Raw genomic sequence first — 17936 nt, forward strand, 5'->3', positions numbered from 1 at the left:
GCCGTGTTTTACAAAGATTCTACTGTTTTTTATGGTAAGATTGTAGTTTTGATGGAAATTTTTGCTAAAAATTTTCCACATTGAATTTATAGGTATTTAAGTAGAAAGAAAGGAGAGAAAAAGAGAAAGGAGGGTAGGAAAGAGATAACACTTGAGGGCCGAAACTTAGGCCTCCCCTGAGAAATGTCGGAGAATTTTCCACCTCTAGGCACCCCTAAGCATGAAGGTCTAGAACCGCCTATGGATAAAAGTGCGTAAAAAATTGTCAGAAAATTTTGGAAAATAATATCCGCAATTTTCCCAGGAAATCCGGTTTCCATCGGAGGGAACTCGGCAACGTCTGAAGGCTCATACGGCGTTTTTCCGTAGCACGGCAGAGTAGGTGATGGTGATTCACTTTTGGCGGGGTGCCAGAGCGGGGCCCCCAAGTGTATTAGTGGTGCCTCGCACGGGGCACGGGCGAGCGAGAGAGGGCCCGCCAGCGCCGCGCCGCGCGCAGTCCCGCCAGACAGCCGCCGCGGAGCGCCGCGTTTTGCGTCACGGTCGCGCTGCACTTCAAACGCCGGGATCCGACTTCAAAACAGGGGTGTCCGAGTGCCACGCCAGTTGAAGTGCCGCACTAAGTGCCATACGCGGAATGTCCTCTTGAGTGAGGAACCTGAGCGCCTCAAAGTAGCTTTCGCATTTGCGTCGCGTGCGGCCGGATATCGGACTTAAAAGTGTGAGTGTTGCGGATTTTGCGTTGGAACAAAGGTGACGAAAAAAAGCTGCAGTCGGTAGCAGGGTTCATCCTTGTGTCGGTTTTGAGGAGAAAATCCGACTCCATGCTAAGTGCCATACTCAGTGCCACGCTAAGTGCCACTACTTCGCGCCGAGACCAACCTTTTACGTATCAAACCGGGGCTTTGTTTGAATTCCACTCGCGTTATGGTTCGATCTTACACAAGTGCCACAAACTTCAGTGACAAAAGCTTTCCAACCAGAAAAAAGGTACTTCTAATTCCGTAAACCGGCTCTTCGCCAGAGTAGAGTCCAGGCTAAATATCCTCAGTGTCGATACGGACGGTTTACCGGGAAAACCTTAAGATTTGTTACCTCCTCGTTTGCCGGTATCCTATTTAAATCGTGGTCAGCAGAAAAGGTTCAGGTTCGATGTCTCTTCGTAATAACCAGTTTTCTACTAGAGTCAGGGACAAATTTCGGTGTGAGTGCCCCCCCCCCCCTTTTTTGCGCCGAAATGGAAAAGATCGACGTTTTCTCATACATCGCGTTTCTGCTTTAGCTGTACTTAAATTTTAGATTTTGAGCTCCCTACACTTATTGTAAAAAAGACCGCTCTACTTAAGAGGAAAGAATCTCGAGGTTTAACACGATGCCTCCTTTTGACCGGTTTTTAACTTGAGTCGTCTAGTCTGACCTCATCAGACTCAGTGCCTTACACATCGCGTCTATGAAAATACTCAGGAGGTGAATGATTTCTGGGGACGAGTACCTATTCCAAGTAGTGTAAAAATTCGCAGGTTTCAAGTTTGTTAAGGATGGAGTAATCCAATTGACTTTCAACGCCGTCTGTAATAATATCTGAACTAACCGTATTTGATCAAATGGAAACAAAGGAAAAAAACCCCCTATCATTTCATGAAAATGATTAACATTTCTAAAATATGTTCGTGTAATAAATCGACGCTGGATCAAAAGGCAACGTAATTTTTTTTAACAATTTGTTTAGACTTACGAGCGTGGACATTTCAGTGTTCATCTCTTGAAGGCGGTTGTCATTTTATTAATGACACAGCTTTACTTATTCCTTTCTGGCGGACTTAAAGGACTGATCCGCCGAAACCATGCGAAATAGCAAAGGTGCAGGCCTTGAGAAGAATTGCACACGTTCCAATGAAGATTTAAATTGGTTCTTGGAGCAAAACCAACCACTAAATCCTATCGATAAACGCTCTTGCAAATGTAAGTACCACCCCTATCGTTAATCTTAAAAACATAGGCAAATTCACAAAAGGTTTGAAGGTATTAAGTAGTTGATTTCTCTGTATAAATAAGAAAAAAAGAAGAAAATTAAATATGAAAGAAAATTACGCAGCGTGAAATGCATTGCGGCTGATATCGATTAAAAACGCCCAATTGGACGAATTTCTGTCAAACGGAACTATGTGCATTATAACGTGAGTCCTGTTATGCATGGATTCTTATGGGTCTCAGGGCTCATGTCTTAATGCACATAGTCCCGTTTGATAGAAATATGTCCAATTATAGGTATACTTCGATTGAAAACGCCTACCGAAGCTCACTGAGCAGGTGTTCTCGAGAAGAAAGAGATGGCTACAAAAATAACTTGTTTAATTCAACCTTCTTCAACTTTCATAGGGAAGCACAGTTTTTAAAAGCATCATTAAAGCCCACGACTTTTCATTTTATCGCACACTAAAAGAAAATATACTAGCTAGCTTTGTAGACGTACCGTCCGTTTCGAGGTCCGAGGCAGAAACTTCCGGGTGCTGCAACCATAGCTTCGACTGCTCCGGGTTCAGTGACCGGAGCGAAAAGTGCTACACCCGGAACTCTCTGCCTCCTACCCCGGAACGGCCGGTATGGTCGGAAAACATAGCCCGAAAGTGCAACACCATTCCGGGGCCTATTTTCCCAGCGAAATTTTTAAAAAAACTACCCCCACCAATAAACACCCTCATAGTACCACCATATTAATCATACAGTAATCCTACTAATGAATCTAATACAACAAGCAGCTCTCCTTACAACCCACCCTAACTCTACTACCGTCTCCTCGCGTACTCCATATATCACTCTATACTCTCACGAATCTACAAAATAAAAATACTACTATCCCAGACTTAGTACAAATAATATAAACACAAGCATTTCTCATTATGCTCACACTATAACCATAACTAAAAAACTACCCATCAAACAAATAGAAATTCAAACATATCAACGAACAGCACCGCATGAATAACAACAAAACCCAGCAAGACAACTCAATCCCAACCCATTCCCAAATAAATACTTCCGCAACATAACCCAACAATTCATGATCAACATCAAAACTCACTCTCCAACCACCGAAATATCTAAAAGAGTATTAATCTTACACCCAGCACATCCACAACGTAAACCCTACTTTAAACTAACAAAAAAAAAAACCAAATTCCCACTCACTAAATTAATGATCATAACCCCTAAGACACAAGAGTCAACTACTACCACCACCAGCTGGTAGATATCTACTAATCCCTAATACATTACCCAAAACAAATACAATAAATACCAACGAAAATTACAATGAACAAACACAATCCCCACTCACCCCCACAAACCTAATCAAACCCTCTTTAATCCATACACCCCAGCTCAGGATCCAAGCTGCACCCCGAGAACTACTAACTAAAAGCAGTACCCCGCATACCACAGAGATAAACATCAAAATCAACATATAAAATAGCACCAAATAATCAAAAATATAACATAAATAATAAATATACCCGTCCAATTCCGCATAATATACCACTCCTACCATCAATTGACACAACAAACGAATTAAAAAAAGAACAAAAACACAAATAAACACAGAGAAACAGCAAATTTCCCCAATCTTAATTCCCTTACTAACCCAATCCAACAAAACACATTACACTACAATCTAATAACAAAAACAACCATATCGCCCTTTAACCATACTCACCACCACCTCATCCCATAAATTCGCCAACCAAAATCTCCGCTCAAAAACTTAAATTATCAATAACAACTAAATGTAAACTGTACAATATGATACCCTCAAAACCTCACACAATAACACCCAACAATACACCAAACCACCTAATCACCTCCCAGCCTAAATCAGCAAACAAATAATTTACGCCACAGACCCGCATGAACTAATTCTAACTAAAAAAACTGACCATACCCACTAAAATACTACACCATAATTCCACCACAAACAATATATCTTAAATTTATAGATTCATACAAATACGACAATGAAACCCTCTTAACCACTCACTCAATATAAACTACTAAATTCACTCCCTCTTGATACTACATAATCCGAAATCCACAAACATCACAGCAAACTAAATTAATAAGAACATTCCTATCCCTTGCTAACTACTTCCAAATCCAAAATCAATTAGTCAAACCCAAGCCTCTCCACCCTTCCAAAAAAGTTACTCCCACTAAAACTAAATCGGACATTTAATAATAAACAAATTTCCAAGCAATACCAACATATCTTTCCACCACATCAGCGTCTCAAACTTGCCTAAACCGAACAAAAAAAAAAACACAACAAAACAAAAAAAAAAACTATACACAAAAGACATAAAATTATCAGAATTCAGACTATGTTCATTACGCATAACTACCACAAAAATAAAACCAAACAAACTACTACTACCACACATTACCGTATTCAAGAATAACCCCATACCAGGCCGGCTAGCACTGACATCTCCCACGTTTACAATCCTACACTCTTCCCCTCATATCCACGCGACTATGCAAAAATCAAATATTAAAAATCACAATAAATAATAAACTACAACACCCTACAATAATAATATTTATAACAATCTATAACTAATATATTTCCGCTACAACGCCCACCCATCAACAACTCCATTCCCCATTAACAACCAATTCAAATTCCACATCTGTCTAAAAGAATACTAAATATACCTAACCCCACAAACACTATGCCACGACTAAACAATCCGAAGTAAACTCCGAAGCTAACCTGTCTGACTGGCGCGAACCCCGAACACCACGCCTTCATCTAAAAGCCGAAAGTATACGTAAAAGCATAACAAGAAAATCAAAACATACCCACCCACATACAAAACAAAATCAAACGTAACCAATACTACTCTATAACACTCTGTTAATTTCATTAATAATCCAACTAACTAAATCTCAGAACGCCCATTAACGCCAAACCCACACTCCTAGACTAAACATCTAATCCTCCCCTAAAGAATAATATCAATCCTCCCACCATACCACTATCCAAACAACACCCATCCACATATAATAACGTACCTATCCACACAAAAACAAACAAAGAAAAAAAAAACCATAAAATAACCTACGATCACAAAATCCTACTATATGCACCCGAAATTAGCAAAATTACATCAACTCAACCACTAACGCCTAATAACCCATGTCACCCATAATATCAACACACACATACTTAATACATACCCTGTAAATAAACCATTACTGGAACACACTACCAATACAACAAATCAGGTATCGTTGTAAAATACCTACCGAACATTCCCCTTAATTGCTAATGTTAACCATTAAATAAATAACATATCACCCCACCCAACGCACCAACAACTCATAGGACCCTCCTAACCTCGACTTCAATTACACAGAAAAAAACAAAACATACTCACTATTCAATCCCACCTCTATACTTAATCCACGTCTCCCAATACACCACCTAAAATACCTCAACACGACACATCCAATCGATCCAATCACCTCATACAACCTAACCTCAATCCAAACTGTACCACCAAATCTTACTATAACTCCATACCATATTAGCTAACCCCCACAAATTACAGAGGACCCACCTATCACCTAGCCATCTCCACACTTTATTACTATACTCCCTACCAATCTTACCTCAAATAAAAAAATCTAATACTAAAGTACCATTCAAATGCGCCTAGCTCATAATACCTCTTAATATATTTATATAAATACCACCATAAAAAAACTAACTCTACGAAATTAATAACTACTATTTACCAACGGCTTACTACAAAACGTATCAGACAAATGCCAAAATAAAATAAATCACCACCCACCATAACCTAAAATTACTAAATATCTACCCATATACACATACAAATATTACATCTACTCTAGCATTACCATATAAACCAAATAAGCCAAAATAATCACTCCACTCTATATACTACAAATTACCATACTAACCGCCCACAAACCCTAGCAACCCCACCCTATAAATCGATACACTATTCGCACGAACACTAGTATCCATTCTCCTCTTAAAATCCAGAGCCACGCTGCATAGTTACACAATAAATTCTCTCAATATCCTCCTAACCTTCACCCGACGTCACACACCTCCCCCCCCCACACCTACCCCTCTCTCCCTCACGTGAACCCATCTTACAACGCCACAGCCTCCGTACAACAAAACGCCCGACTACACCAAAAAAAACTACAAAAAAAAACAAAATAAAAAAACAGACACAATAGCATACCTAAACTCCCCTATACAAACAATCTTACTATTTACTTTCAAACCAAATCCTACCCGCCCAATCCTTGAAACCTACCCCTACCACCCTTCACCCCCCTATACCCTCCTTGACCTTAATAGATTTTTTAAATGATACATCCCTCCCACTCCTCATTTAAATCTGAATTCATTTCCCTATACCTCTATCAACTGGACCCAACCACCATCCACACTCCACTTCACCATATTAAATACACAACTATTTATAATCCCCGACATGCCCTAATATAACTTTTATTCAACACCTACTGATAATTCACTCTTACACATCCCAATTAACATCTGACAACACAAACAAACCACTAACTGACAAAAATACACTTCCACACACACCAAATCAATTACTACCTCTAAACCGTCCTTCGATATAAGAATCCACCAAAAGAAAACAAAAAAATACTCTAGAAACCTATCATCACTCCACCCACCAATTCCTAATGACCATTCCCATGCGTTAACGATATTTTAAGAAATCCACTTTCCAAATAGCTAACACTTTCAATGCCCCCATTCCCAAATTCCCCCAACTCATTGCCATATTACAACGTATCTTACACCTTAAAAAAAATAAAAACCCCATGCAATCTACGGTCACCTTAATTATACATTAATCCCTTCCCGACAAGGTACTACCCATAACACCGTACCATTCTCAATACCCCCTTATCGCTATAATACCCACCCGCAGGAACCTAATACACACATATAATGTCCATACAACTCTCCAAAAACAACAACAATAAATAAAAAAAAAACAAAGAAAAAAAAATAAAAAATATATATCCGAATCATTAATGCGACTATCGTCCTACAAAACCACGTAAAAAAATTCAAACAAATTTTTTCAATACAACCAATACCGACCCGCCCAAACTCTCCCAAAAATAATCCATTACTACACCCACCACCACCAAACACCCCCGACCCTAATGCTCGTTACCTTCTAACCCATTGAAAACAAAACAAACAACAAATACCCTCCCACACAAACCCTCTTTAATAAATACATCAAGCTGAAATTAAACTGCTCTCTCTTAGATATTTCGAAATAGTTTTTAAACTGACATCTGCTCTACCATACTAACTTAAATACAACCCTCAAATTCCCCTCACAATACCACAAAAAAAATATTCACACCTCCACCTATTATAACCATAAATTCTCTTTGGCTAACACCTGACCCTCCAATAAACTTATATAATTATAAAATCCCCGGGGACTCAAATTCACCGTGCACATAACACGATCCGAACGTATATACACGCCCCTTCCCCCACATTAATAATTAAATAACCGACTAACACAACAACAAATCCATATCTAACCGATTCCACACACCCAGACATAATTACAAAGCTCACTCTCAATAACACAAGACTATATTTACCCTACACAAATATATTCTACCAACATACAACAGATTTAACAAAAAAAAACCAAATTAACAGGTCACCCCCCTATCTACTTTTCAACCACACTATGATACAATACAACACTATGACATAAATCCAAGACTAAAATTACACAACTTTAATCAAATCAAAAACATAACACAACGATATGACCCCTAACACATTTTACCCCAACCACCTTTATTCCAGAAATACGTGTAAAACATATATAATAGAACAATATCCACTAATACAACTAATGAAGAAACCGTAAATAAAGTATTATTGAAAACCTGAGACTTATACCCCCCCAGTCAGTCTCTATCACTCGACCGAACACAGACACTTTATCCAATAAAATCCTATCAATCCACCAAATATACCATTATGACCATCGTACTCTGCATAAACCTCTAACCCAGACAGATCGCACCCACGAAAACATTCACCCACACACCCCCCTTACATAAAAAACAACACAAATCCCATAAACACAATACTCTTGAAACTGAATATAAATACTAACTTTTAACTCTAACTACTACTACGAAATCATGACTAACTCACTAACTAGCCCACTCCAAATCCCTCATCGAACTACCCTTCCGTATCTTAAGAGATTTTTGTACTTACCCAGTACACTCATCTAAATAAGAATCAAAAAATTAATTACATTTCTTTAAATTTATCATATGCAATATCCAAAAATAAAACTCACACGCAAAATATATACCCTAAAAAAACGGTGATAAGACGCAAACAAGACACTCAACCTATCCTTCCCCCGATCCTACTACCCTAACAATCCACATCCCTATCCTTCATCCTAACTAATATCAATATGACTGACATAACCGCGAAAAAATTCAATTAATAATCTCAAACAAACCTTACAAACAAAAATCTAAAACACCCATAAACCACCCTGCAACACTTTACTTAACCCAACTCTGACTTATTACATTCTTCCCATCTATGACCCACAACCAAATTAACTTACTCTCAAGCTAAGTTCGAACCTATAATTAACTACCTAAAGAACTCAAAATCTTCCCTAATTCGAACTCCCGAACTTTGCTCCGGAAATCTAGATACGATAATACTGGTCCATACAAAAAATCATATCAGCCAGATAGTCCAACCACCCTTCCTACCACTAAAAAAACACCTCCACTTACAATTCTATATCAAATCCTTCAGTCATGACCAACCAAACAAGACACAAAAACAATACAACTCTCAAAACCAATCAAATATCCCCTACCCTCAAAATTAACAGCTTGCCTCCCTATCAGTTACTCTCGGACCACTCCAAAAGTATTTCATCCTCCGAACAACCACTCACCTACAGAGAAACCAAAACGATGACACAAAACAAACTAAAATAAATATAAAAAAAACCAAATCCTTGCCTCCATTCACAAAACTACAATCGACTTCAGACTTTACCAGTTCTACACCCACCTTCGTAAACATATCCACGCAACACTGACATGCTTTGACATGTGTATCCCATCTATTTACTGACACTCTAACGTAAACGACTTACCTAAATACACACGGTTAAAACCCCGTACATACCAACATAAAGAATCACATATTATTACGTATTGATTTCAAAAGCGCACGCAAATAAATCTTACCCATTAACCCTAATTCACCCCATCAAATCAGCACTAATAATACTATACGGTTGTCTACACACAACTTTTACTCGTACTCCCAATTATTATAAAACCCATAAGTAACCGTAAAAAAGAACCTAAATACCCTAAGAGATAAGCAACAACCCAGTAGGACAACAATACTACCCACCATTATAACATCTAACTACCCGCTTTTCCCTCTTAATCCTCGATGAATTAATTCTGACAACAATTATACTAAAACTGAAACACACTGTATTAACTCTTTACATAAAATATCATTAGAAATATACTTATTAATAAAATTCATTCATATCCTATAAACTTCAACATAATCAAACATCACAAATAGTACCCAACAATCCTAAATCAAATGGAGAAACATGCCACCCATTGACTGACAAGGTTCCCACAATAAAAATACAGCTACGTGTACCAAACAACACATAAATCCCAACTCTTCAATAATCTTCCGCTCAGTTTACTTCCTGGTGATGTATACCCTAAAAAGTCCATTATCCAATATGCAAAGCAAAAATAAACAACCGAACACCTAGATACCCATAAACGCATGAAAAAAAGAAATACACATAAATAAAGATCCTACCCCATAGGGACAGATGCCAACCAACCCACCCCACACCCTCTCTTCACAGGCTACGACACATCACACAACGCTTGACTCTTCCTGACATAATTGCATCGACACTCTCTTGGTAACTACTGCTACATTAAATACTTACCTCTATAACATAAGAAAAACAAAATAACTAAAAAATCCCTATAAAACATAACACAAAAAATAAAAAATCAGATATCTAAACTTTTATACCTTCGTCACCACCCCAATCTAAGTAATATACTTAAATAAAACTTTACCATATAACTTACCAAAACCATATCCACATAGGAACCACATTTTATACCCAATTCATATATTTTCTTCTATGACGACCTCATCGTACGCTAAAAATAAAATAACAACTATCCCTTCTCGAAATATAACACACTATGAATTTAACAAAATCACATAGTCACAACAACTCTCATAATCCCCTGATTTGATTCCTTTAACTACCAACATATAAAATTCGTCAACTTATTCCTATCAATCATCAACGCATCTACTGTTAAGATACTTCTATACAAAAACTTCCTAATCCCACCCCCTCACGAAACAACCGTCTGCTACACCAATAATACCTTACAATTGACCCCACATAGATTACCGAGTCCGTCCAAATGATATACCATAGCCAAAGCAAAATCGATACCCACTCCCTCACTAAACACATAACCATTCTGACACTAAATGTCCTCACACTTACCCAATAAAAAAAAAAAAGTACGCCTCTAAAAAAAAAAATACTCGGTGGCTCCAATAATCATACCTATTGCACTTTAACACACTACCCCTCAAACATAAATCGTGAGAATGCTTCGCACATACCATATGACAGACACCGTATCATACTTAAACTTACCACCACAAGCCCTCACATCCATTTCACATTTCTCCACCGTATCAACAAGTATATACTGATTAACTATTAAATAAATCTAACAATACATTTAGTATAAAAAACCAATACCAGGCCACTACCAACAATGAACCTGCAGCTTCCGTCTGACATTACAGACAATGGATTATGACTCACACTTAAATTAAGCGAATCATAAATGCTAACAAAATCGACCAAAATAATCGTACCCTTTATCGCCTCCCCCCCTATATATAAAGACCTTGATCTCAAATATGTAGCAGAACCACTCTTAACTCATCCGGAAGATAAAAGATACACTCAACTTCGTACCCGTGCACCCACTTCTTTCACATAACTTCCCCCTTACAGTCACCGGTAAATCAAAATCTTGTAAATTACAAGATCAACTAAATAGACAAATATACCAAATGACTTACTGTACAAGCCGCCATAAATAAATCTCAACATTCCAGGCCTCAAAAATAGCAGCAAATTCCCAAACAATCAATTCCCGATTAAGGACCACCCCTCACACACGACTCCATAAATCAAGAGCCCTAGGGTTCGCCCTACTTACTACCCAGATGATATCCCGATACATATGCAATAAGCTTCAGCATACTTACCAACCGCACAATGTTCTGATAATTTATTAGACCTCACATCTAAAATATATTAAAACCATAACGAACAAGACATTAAATAATTAATTATGACTGGGACTCAAACAACCCTAATCAAACAACTTATGTATAATAACCCCTACATAAAATACGGCTTACACCTCTAAAACTAAATAATTTAACTATCTAAAAAAACATCAACTTGTTCACCAAGACGACATAATATCTACTAATTCTACCACCATTATCTATACAAACGTACACACTAATGTATCCAAGCGACCATCCATAAAATTCAACACTAATCTATAACAATACCCATCCAAAAAATCACATACTTTATCATTAGATCTACAAATATACCGTCTAATACTATTATAAAAAAAAATCGCAAATACCACACCTAATCAACCGCCCCCCCCACAATACCTAACACCGCCATAAACATACCCAACACATACAACAATTCTCTACACCTTACACCTAAACATCCTCTAAAAGAAAAAAAAAAATACAACCGCAAATCCAACATCTAGGAAACAGTCAAATTTCTCACACATTTCTTAACTATAAAATTACTAGTTTGACAGCAATGACGTCTATTATATTAATATCGCACACACAATTATCACACCAAGTTTATTGCACTCCGGAAAAAAATAAACTGAACCTTCGTCTAGTAAATAAGTAATTACCATCACTACAAATTTTAACACTCTTTCGCGAAAACACCATAAATACTCCCAAATCCAATAAAAAAATACCTTCTCTTAACAATCCTGTACCAAAAAGAACTTACTTATCTCTACTCTTATAACCACCAGCGACAGCCCCTTCATCGATACCTCTCCACAACAATCACCACCTACAACACTTATCAAAGAAATTTCCAATAATTAAATTTGAGATTATAATTATACCCACACCAATATCCATGTCAACCATAAATAACACATAAAATAGACAAATACCTACCTTCAAGTACCACCAAAACCTTAAGAATCCGATAAAGTAATCAAGACTTAGTCACCAATAACCCAAATATAACATAGACCCCGCACATATTTGTCAGAACCTCCTATCACCACATTCGACAGACCTGACTTCTAAGATCCTGTCATGTTATCTAGAAGATACATTACAACCCCCCAATATATAAATCTAACTCCAACCCTAAAATAATCATAATCACCCGGACACCACAATAACATACACAAATATCAACACCACGTATATATTCGCAGCGAAAACTTCACTACACCACTAAAACAACTAATCTCAAAACCTAATAGCATAGCTCTACGCCACTCGACTTCCCTCTTCCCCGTACCCCACCCCCCCTTCTAACCCCAAAGCTGCTAGACTCTCTCCTATTCTTATCATGCCTCTTTTTCCAAGCCGTACAACCAAAACCATGAGCATCTTTTTAAAATTTTTTGCACACACCGCGCCGGCCGCGAAACTGGATTGTAGACGTAAGGGCTTGTATAATTGATTACAAGTGAATGAAAATGCTCATATTTCACGAATCGCACGCTTTGTGTATGGACGGTTTGCGTGCGGCGGGGAAGATTAGATCCGAGAAAGTCGTTAAAAATTTAGGTACCCGATGAGGAACCTGCCTGCTTCTGAATCGCTGCAAAGTTGCCAAATTTAAATGTTTGAGAATCGTCAGTTTCTAAATCGAATGCCGAATGAATCATGGAAAAATAGGTGGCTAATGTCAGGGCTTTCAGAGTGAGGGTGAACCAAATTTCAAAACTGACAAGGATTCTCATCAATGAAAGTGGTTACATTTCATTATGTTTTGCTACGTCGCGTCGAGGAACCAATTTTTCTGACGCATTCCAGAGATAAAATTTGGATTCCGTTTTGAAACATGGCTGAACTCTGTAGCAAGCAGGGCCGGATTTACTTACTTGCCGCCCATGGGCCGCCTGTATTTTGCCGCCCCCTTCTCATTCGTTTCGAAACATCAATAAAAACCATCAAGTGAACGTGCCGGAGGGTGTATGCATAAGACGCGTTTACTCGTGTTGGACACATTTTTTTGCGAGTGTCCTGTCAACACTACTAGCAAAAGTTCACGGAACTATGCGCGAAAGTTAAGTTCCATAAACCTATCTCTGTGTGGACAAGGCCCTCCATTTACAAGAAATGAACGAAAAAATCATGAAAGAACGAACATAAATGTGGTTTAATAATTTTAACTTCCGCCGCCGCGCCGCGCTGACCGCACTGTGTTTGACGCAATGCGTGAAGTATTCATGCAGTCCTGTAGGCGCTATGCGTTTCACGCCGCCCGCTGCTGACCGCAGCGACCGCACTGTCGTTGACGCAATGCGTGAAGTATTCATGCAGTCTTGTAGGCGCTAATACGTGTTACATGCCGACCGCCGCGCCGAGGGTTTCTCCTTTTCATCTCAAGTTCTCGTCATCATTGCTCTCTGCGCCGCGCCGTTCCAGGCCAAATTCTGTGTTCGCGCGGTTTCTCTCTCAGTCTTAACTCGGGGGCTCTTAAAAGCTTGGCTCCTTTCTGCTAAACGCAGTCCGTTTAATGTAGTAAGCGACTTGATTCCATGCTTAAATAAAGTCCCCTACTGGCTGTACCTGTGCTTGTAATTTTTGTGTGGTATAAAGTTAATCTTTGAGTGTTGGTTTTATGCAGGGAAGATGAAGAAAGTCTGCCTGAGCTCGGCCGGAAATTGCGCTTGTTCAAAAAGCGACGACATAAATATGAACGTAGTTCCTCGTCAAAGCACGGAGAGCAGCACGAGCACTGAACTTCACAATCATTCCTCACACTCCTCGGAGACGTCCTACCAGCAAGAGTCACTGCATCCTTACAATCGTTTCTGTAAGTTCATCCCTTAATTTAGAGTATATTCACAGGGAGATTGTAGACACATGTCCCCGCAGAGGCTACTTAGTGAATTTTAAAAGTTACCACCTCCCTTTTATCCCTCGAGGTGAACCAATTGAGGACCCCAGAGCCGTGAAAGTTGGATTCCTTGGGGTCAAATCCTCATTCGTCGCTGCAGTTTCCGACTTCATCTACACGCAATAAAATAGTCGGTGCTGGTGACAGAGCCTTCTGTTCACAGGAATCCTGCACTTTTCTTTGTTAGGTGGGCTTACAGAAATTTTCTGTTGTGAGAACAAAACTTCGGTCGTAAGAACAGAGTACTCTGTTCTCATAAAGGAAACTTCTGTAGCTGTATAACAAGAGGAGTGCAAAAGCCCTATGAGCAGAGTTATTTTTTTCAATGCTACTGGGAATAACCGAGAGATGATCCTGGTACGGGTGGTCTAGAACATCCTACAGAGGATGAGATTTGCCATCACAGTCCTTTTCGTGCAGCCCTAAAGATGACACAGATCAAGCACCTACTGAGCATTTTTAATTTCAAACTCAAAAATGAGTTTGTAACAACCTTACATGATGGATATTTAAAATACCTTAGGACGGGCCGAAAAAAAAACCCTTTATTTTTGGTTTCATTGGTTTGAGAAGATAGACTGCCGTAGAAATAACCACAGCAATTGCTTGCGATTTTAATTCATGATTTAAGGCTTAAAAATTTTAAGCAGCTTAAGCTACGTCAAAACCGATAACTCGCTGATTCCAGTGGAGATAGGGTATCATGTAGTAGAAATCCGCACGTATTGAATATCCTTCTCACAGAAAGGCATAAATGGATATTTAAAGCGCGTCAAAAATCTTCTTTTTCAACTTATTCCATTCTCTGTTCGTCAAAACAGTTGAAATGTCCGTCGTAGGATCGTAAATCAATAATTTCCTTGCAAATTGATGTTTCATAAACTTTCCGACAAATGCGTATTTTGATTTCTATCCCTTAAAGCGCCCGGGACTTGATGAACGGAGTGTCAAAGGCTGGAACCTTATTCATTCATGTGAGATTATCATATTTGACGCCAGTTTTTAGCTATTATGCTAAAAAAAATGAATAAATGAAAAGAAACATTTCCCAAGTCCCGCCCTATCATATAGTTGTATAGACGACGTAAATGAGTGTGGATAGTAAAATCAAACAACTGGTACAATGAGTAAACTAAAGTTCCCTCTTGTTATAAAATATTTCCTTATCAATTTTGCCGTGCAATGTAATTTGCAATAGCGTGAATTGAAGGCGCTTTGTACTCTGCAAAGTACAGCGACTTAAGTTCTTCGCGAGAATAACGCAAAGATTCGCAGAATCTAATATTCGCTCATGAGTTAGTGAAACTTCAAGCTATGTTGCATCATGGATTAGAATACTGAGAGAAGAACTATTGTAATGGTAGGTACACTTCAGTGGTGTGGTGTGCTTTGCGATATATCGATTGATTTGTCATTTAAACCTATGGAAAAGGATCGATTAAAGGGTGTTCGCAGCGAACACCTTAATAATCGATTCTTTACCACGGATTCAAATGGGGAAATATCGATAATCGATCATTCACGCCACGCTACTGGTACACTTGAGTTCACTGCTGACTTTTCAGACAATTTATCGGTTGGATACACCCTCCTAAGCAGAAAAAGTAAACAGTTTTTTTTTTTCTTTTAATGAAGCATTTTGAAAATTTGATTGAATTTTTATCAAAAAAGGGTTACTAATCTCTAAACTTCATGAATTCAACGCGCTTTTGAACTCGCATATCAGATTTTACACGGGTATCTCTCATTTATCAATAGAGGTAAAAAACTATGCACTGTGTGGCAGTTCTGTCTCGGGTCAAAGTAGTAGCGTTATATTTACGAGTTAATTTTGACTTAAATAATTTACTTAGGCCGATACCGGAAAGTGCATATTGACAGAGTTGTCTAATTTAATGCCGATTTCAAATTTCTTACACACCCAGCAAAAGATCAAACCATTGTAGCAAAGTGAAACCAGTATATCCTAGAGGTTTCTTTATAAAACTGGCGGAAGCACTGAAATATTTAAAATCGAACTCATGAAAAGTTGATTCAGATTTTTTTTCTTTTCTTTTTTTTTTTTTTTTTTCAATCTTCTCACTAACCGAGACTAAATTCTACGCAAATTATTTCAGGCACTATAATAATTCCAGTTTCCTTCACAATTAAATGTTTTTGGAATGTGTGGAGGTTTCCTCGGCCCAATTACATGATAGGAGAAGGAAACTTGTGCGACTCATTTTTCTCTAAGTCCCTACAAATTTTATGAAGTTTAATGAAATTTTTTCAGCAAAAGTGAATATTACATTCCGTAGAATATCATATTAGTCCCTTTCTCCAACCCCTTCGTGTAACAATGTACATTAACATTGACATACTGAATGACTTAGTCAATAAATCAGTCTGCGACGTGGCAACATTGTTATTGGATTAATGCTAGTGCAAAGACCCAGCTGTCTTCCGCTCATGATCTGCGCTTCAGTTGAAAGAATGTTTATTTGGACCGTTTGAAGTTCAATGCTTCTTCTCTCTTGGTTCAATACAGAACACTGCAATGTTATTTTTGATGATTTTTTTTTTCTTTACTTATTGCTTCCTGTTGCCTCGTCAACACTTCTCTCACATGATTAGTGTAGGTATGCGCAGACGCTAGGATAAAACGCATCACCCCTATCCTGGCAAGGATTTTTGTATATGTTTCAAAATAGTCGAAAATTTTAAATGGTGAGCGCTCACTCAACAATTCCTCAAAATAGGCATGCAAGTACCTATATAATCTTTGGTCAACTTTTTTTTTTCAAAATGAAAATGAATGAAACAAAAAAGACTTTACTGTTTTGTACATTTGAAGATCGTCAAATGTTATAAGATCGATCATTTTAAGGGCCATTGCTAGAAGAGACAGCTTCCTCAATAAAATTAGAAAGAAAAATTATTTTTGTTTGATACATATTTTAAAAATTATTTTTGTTTGATACATATTTTAAAAATTATTTTTGTTTGATACATATTTTGAAAATTATATAAACTCTAAATCTTAAAAAAAATAATAAAAAATACTAAATACCGAGGAATTATTAAAAATTTTCAAGATTAGGTAGATCACCTGGTGATTTGGCGTCAGGTCAGTGACGCACGAAATTAAATGCAAAATACACTTCTTTACGAGAAATTAATACTTTCTATCGAAGAAGGACTGCACATTTTTCCCAATACCTAAGTACTTGCGTTTTATTGAAAACTGCTTCTTCCCCTAACGGTAAACAAAGTCCGCTGGATATTTTTTAAATGCACCTCGCAAAATGAAGTTGCAATAAATTAAACTGCATTTGACTACTTCCAACCAACATTCACTCCAAACTTCTCTACACAGCGGACGAAATTATTTACACTTGGCGTAACATACCACGGAGGACGTCGACAGTGGAATCCCCAAACCACGTATCTCTGTATGCGACTTTGCAGACTTTAGGCCATCATTTGTTTCCTAAATGGAGAGCTATTCAACGTTAATTCTCAAAAACTTCCGTGATTATTCTCCTCTTCGCGAAGCAA

The 17936-nt window shown here is 38.0% G+C and overlaps 1 protein-coding gene across 1 annotated transcript in view; it reads left to right on the forward strand.

Moving 5' to 3' along the window:
* Positions 1-440: 440 nt before the first annotated feature.
* Grip (Glutamate receptor interacting protein) overlaps positions 441-17936 on the forward strand; it is a 36491-nt gene continuing 18995 nt past the window's right edge. The window contains exons 1-2 of the mRNA XM_019040332.2: positions 441-1962; positions 14127-14315. Coding sequence (XP_018895877.2) covers positions 1845-1962; positions 14127-14315 — 307 coding nt within the window. The 5' untranslated portion in view covers positions 441-1844. The remainder of the gene's footprint in view (positions 1963-14126; positions 14316-17936) is intronic.

Source organism: Bemisia tabaci, chromosome 3 (assembly GCF_918797505.1).
Source record: "Bemisia tabaci chromosome 3, PGI_BMITA_v3".
NCBI classification, from domain to species: Eukaryota; Metazoa; Arthropoda; class Insecta; order Hemiptera; family Aleyrodidae; genus Bemisia; species Bemisia tabaci.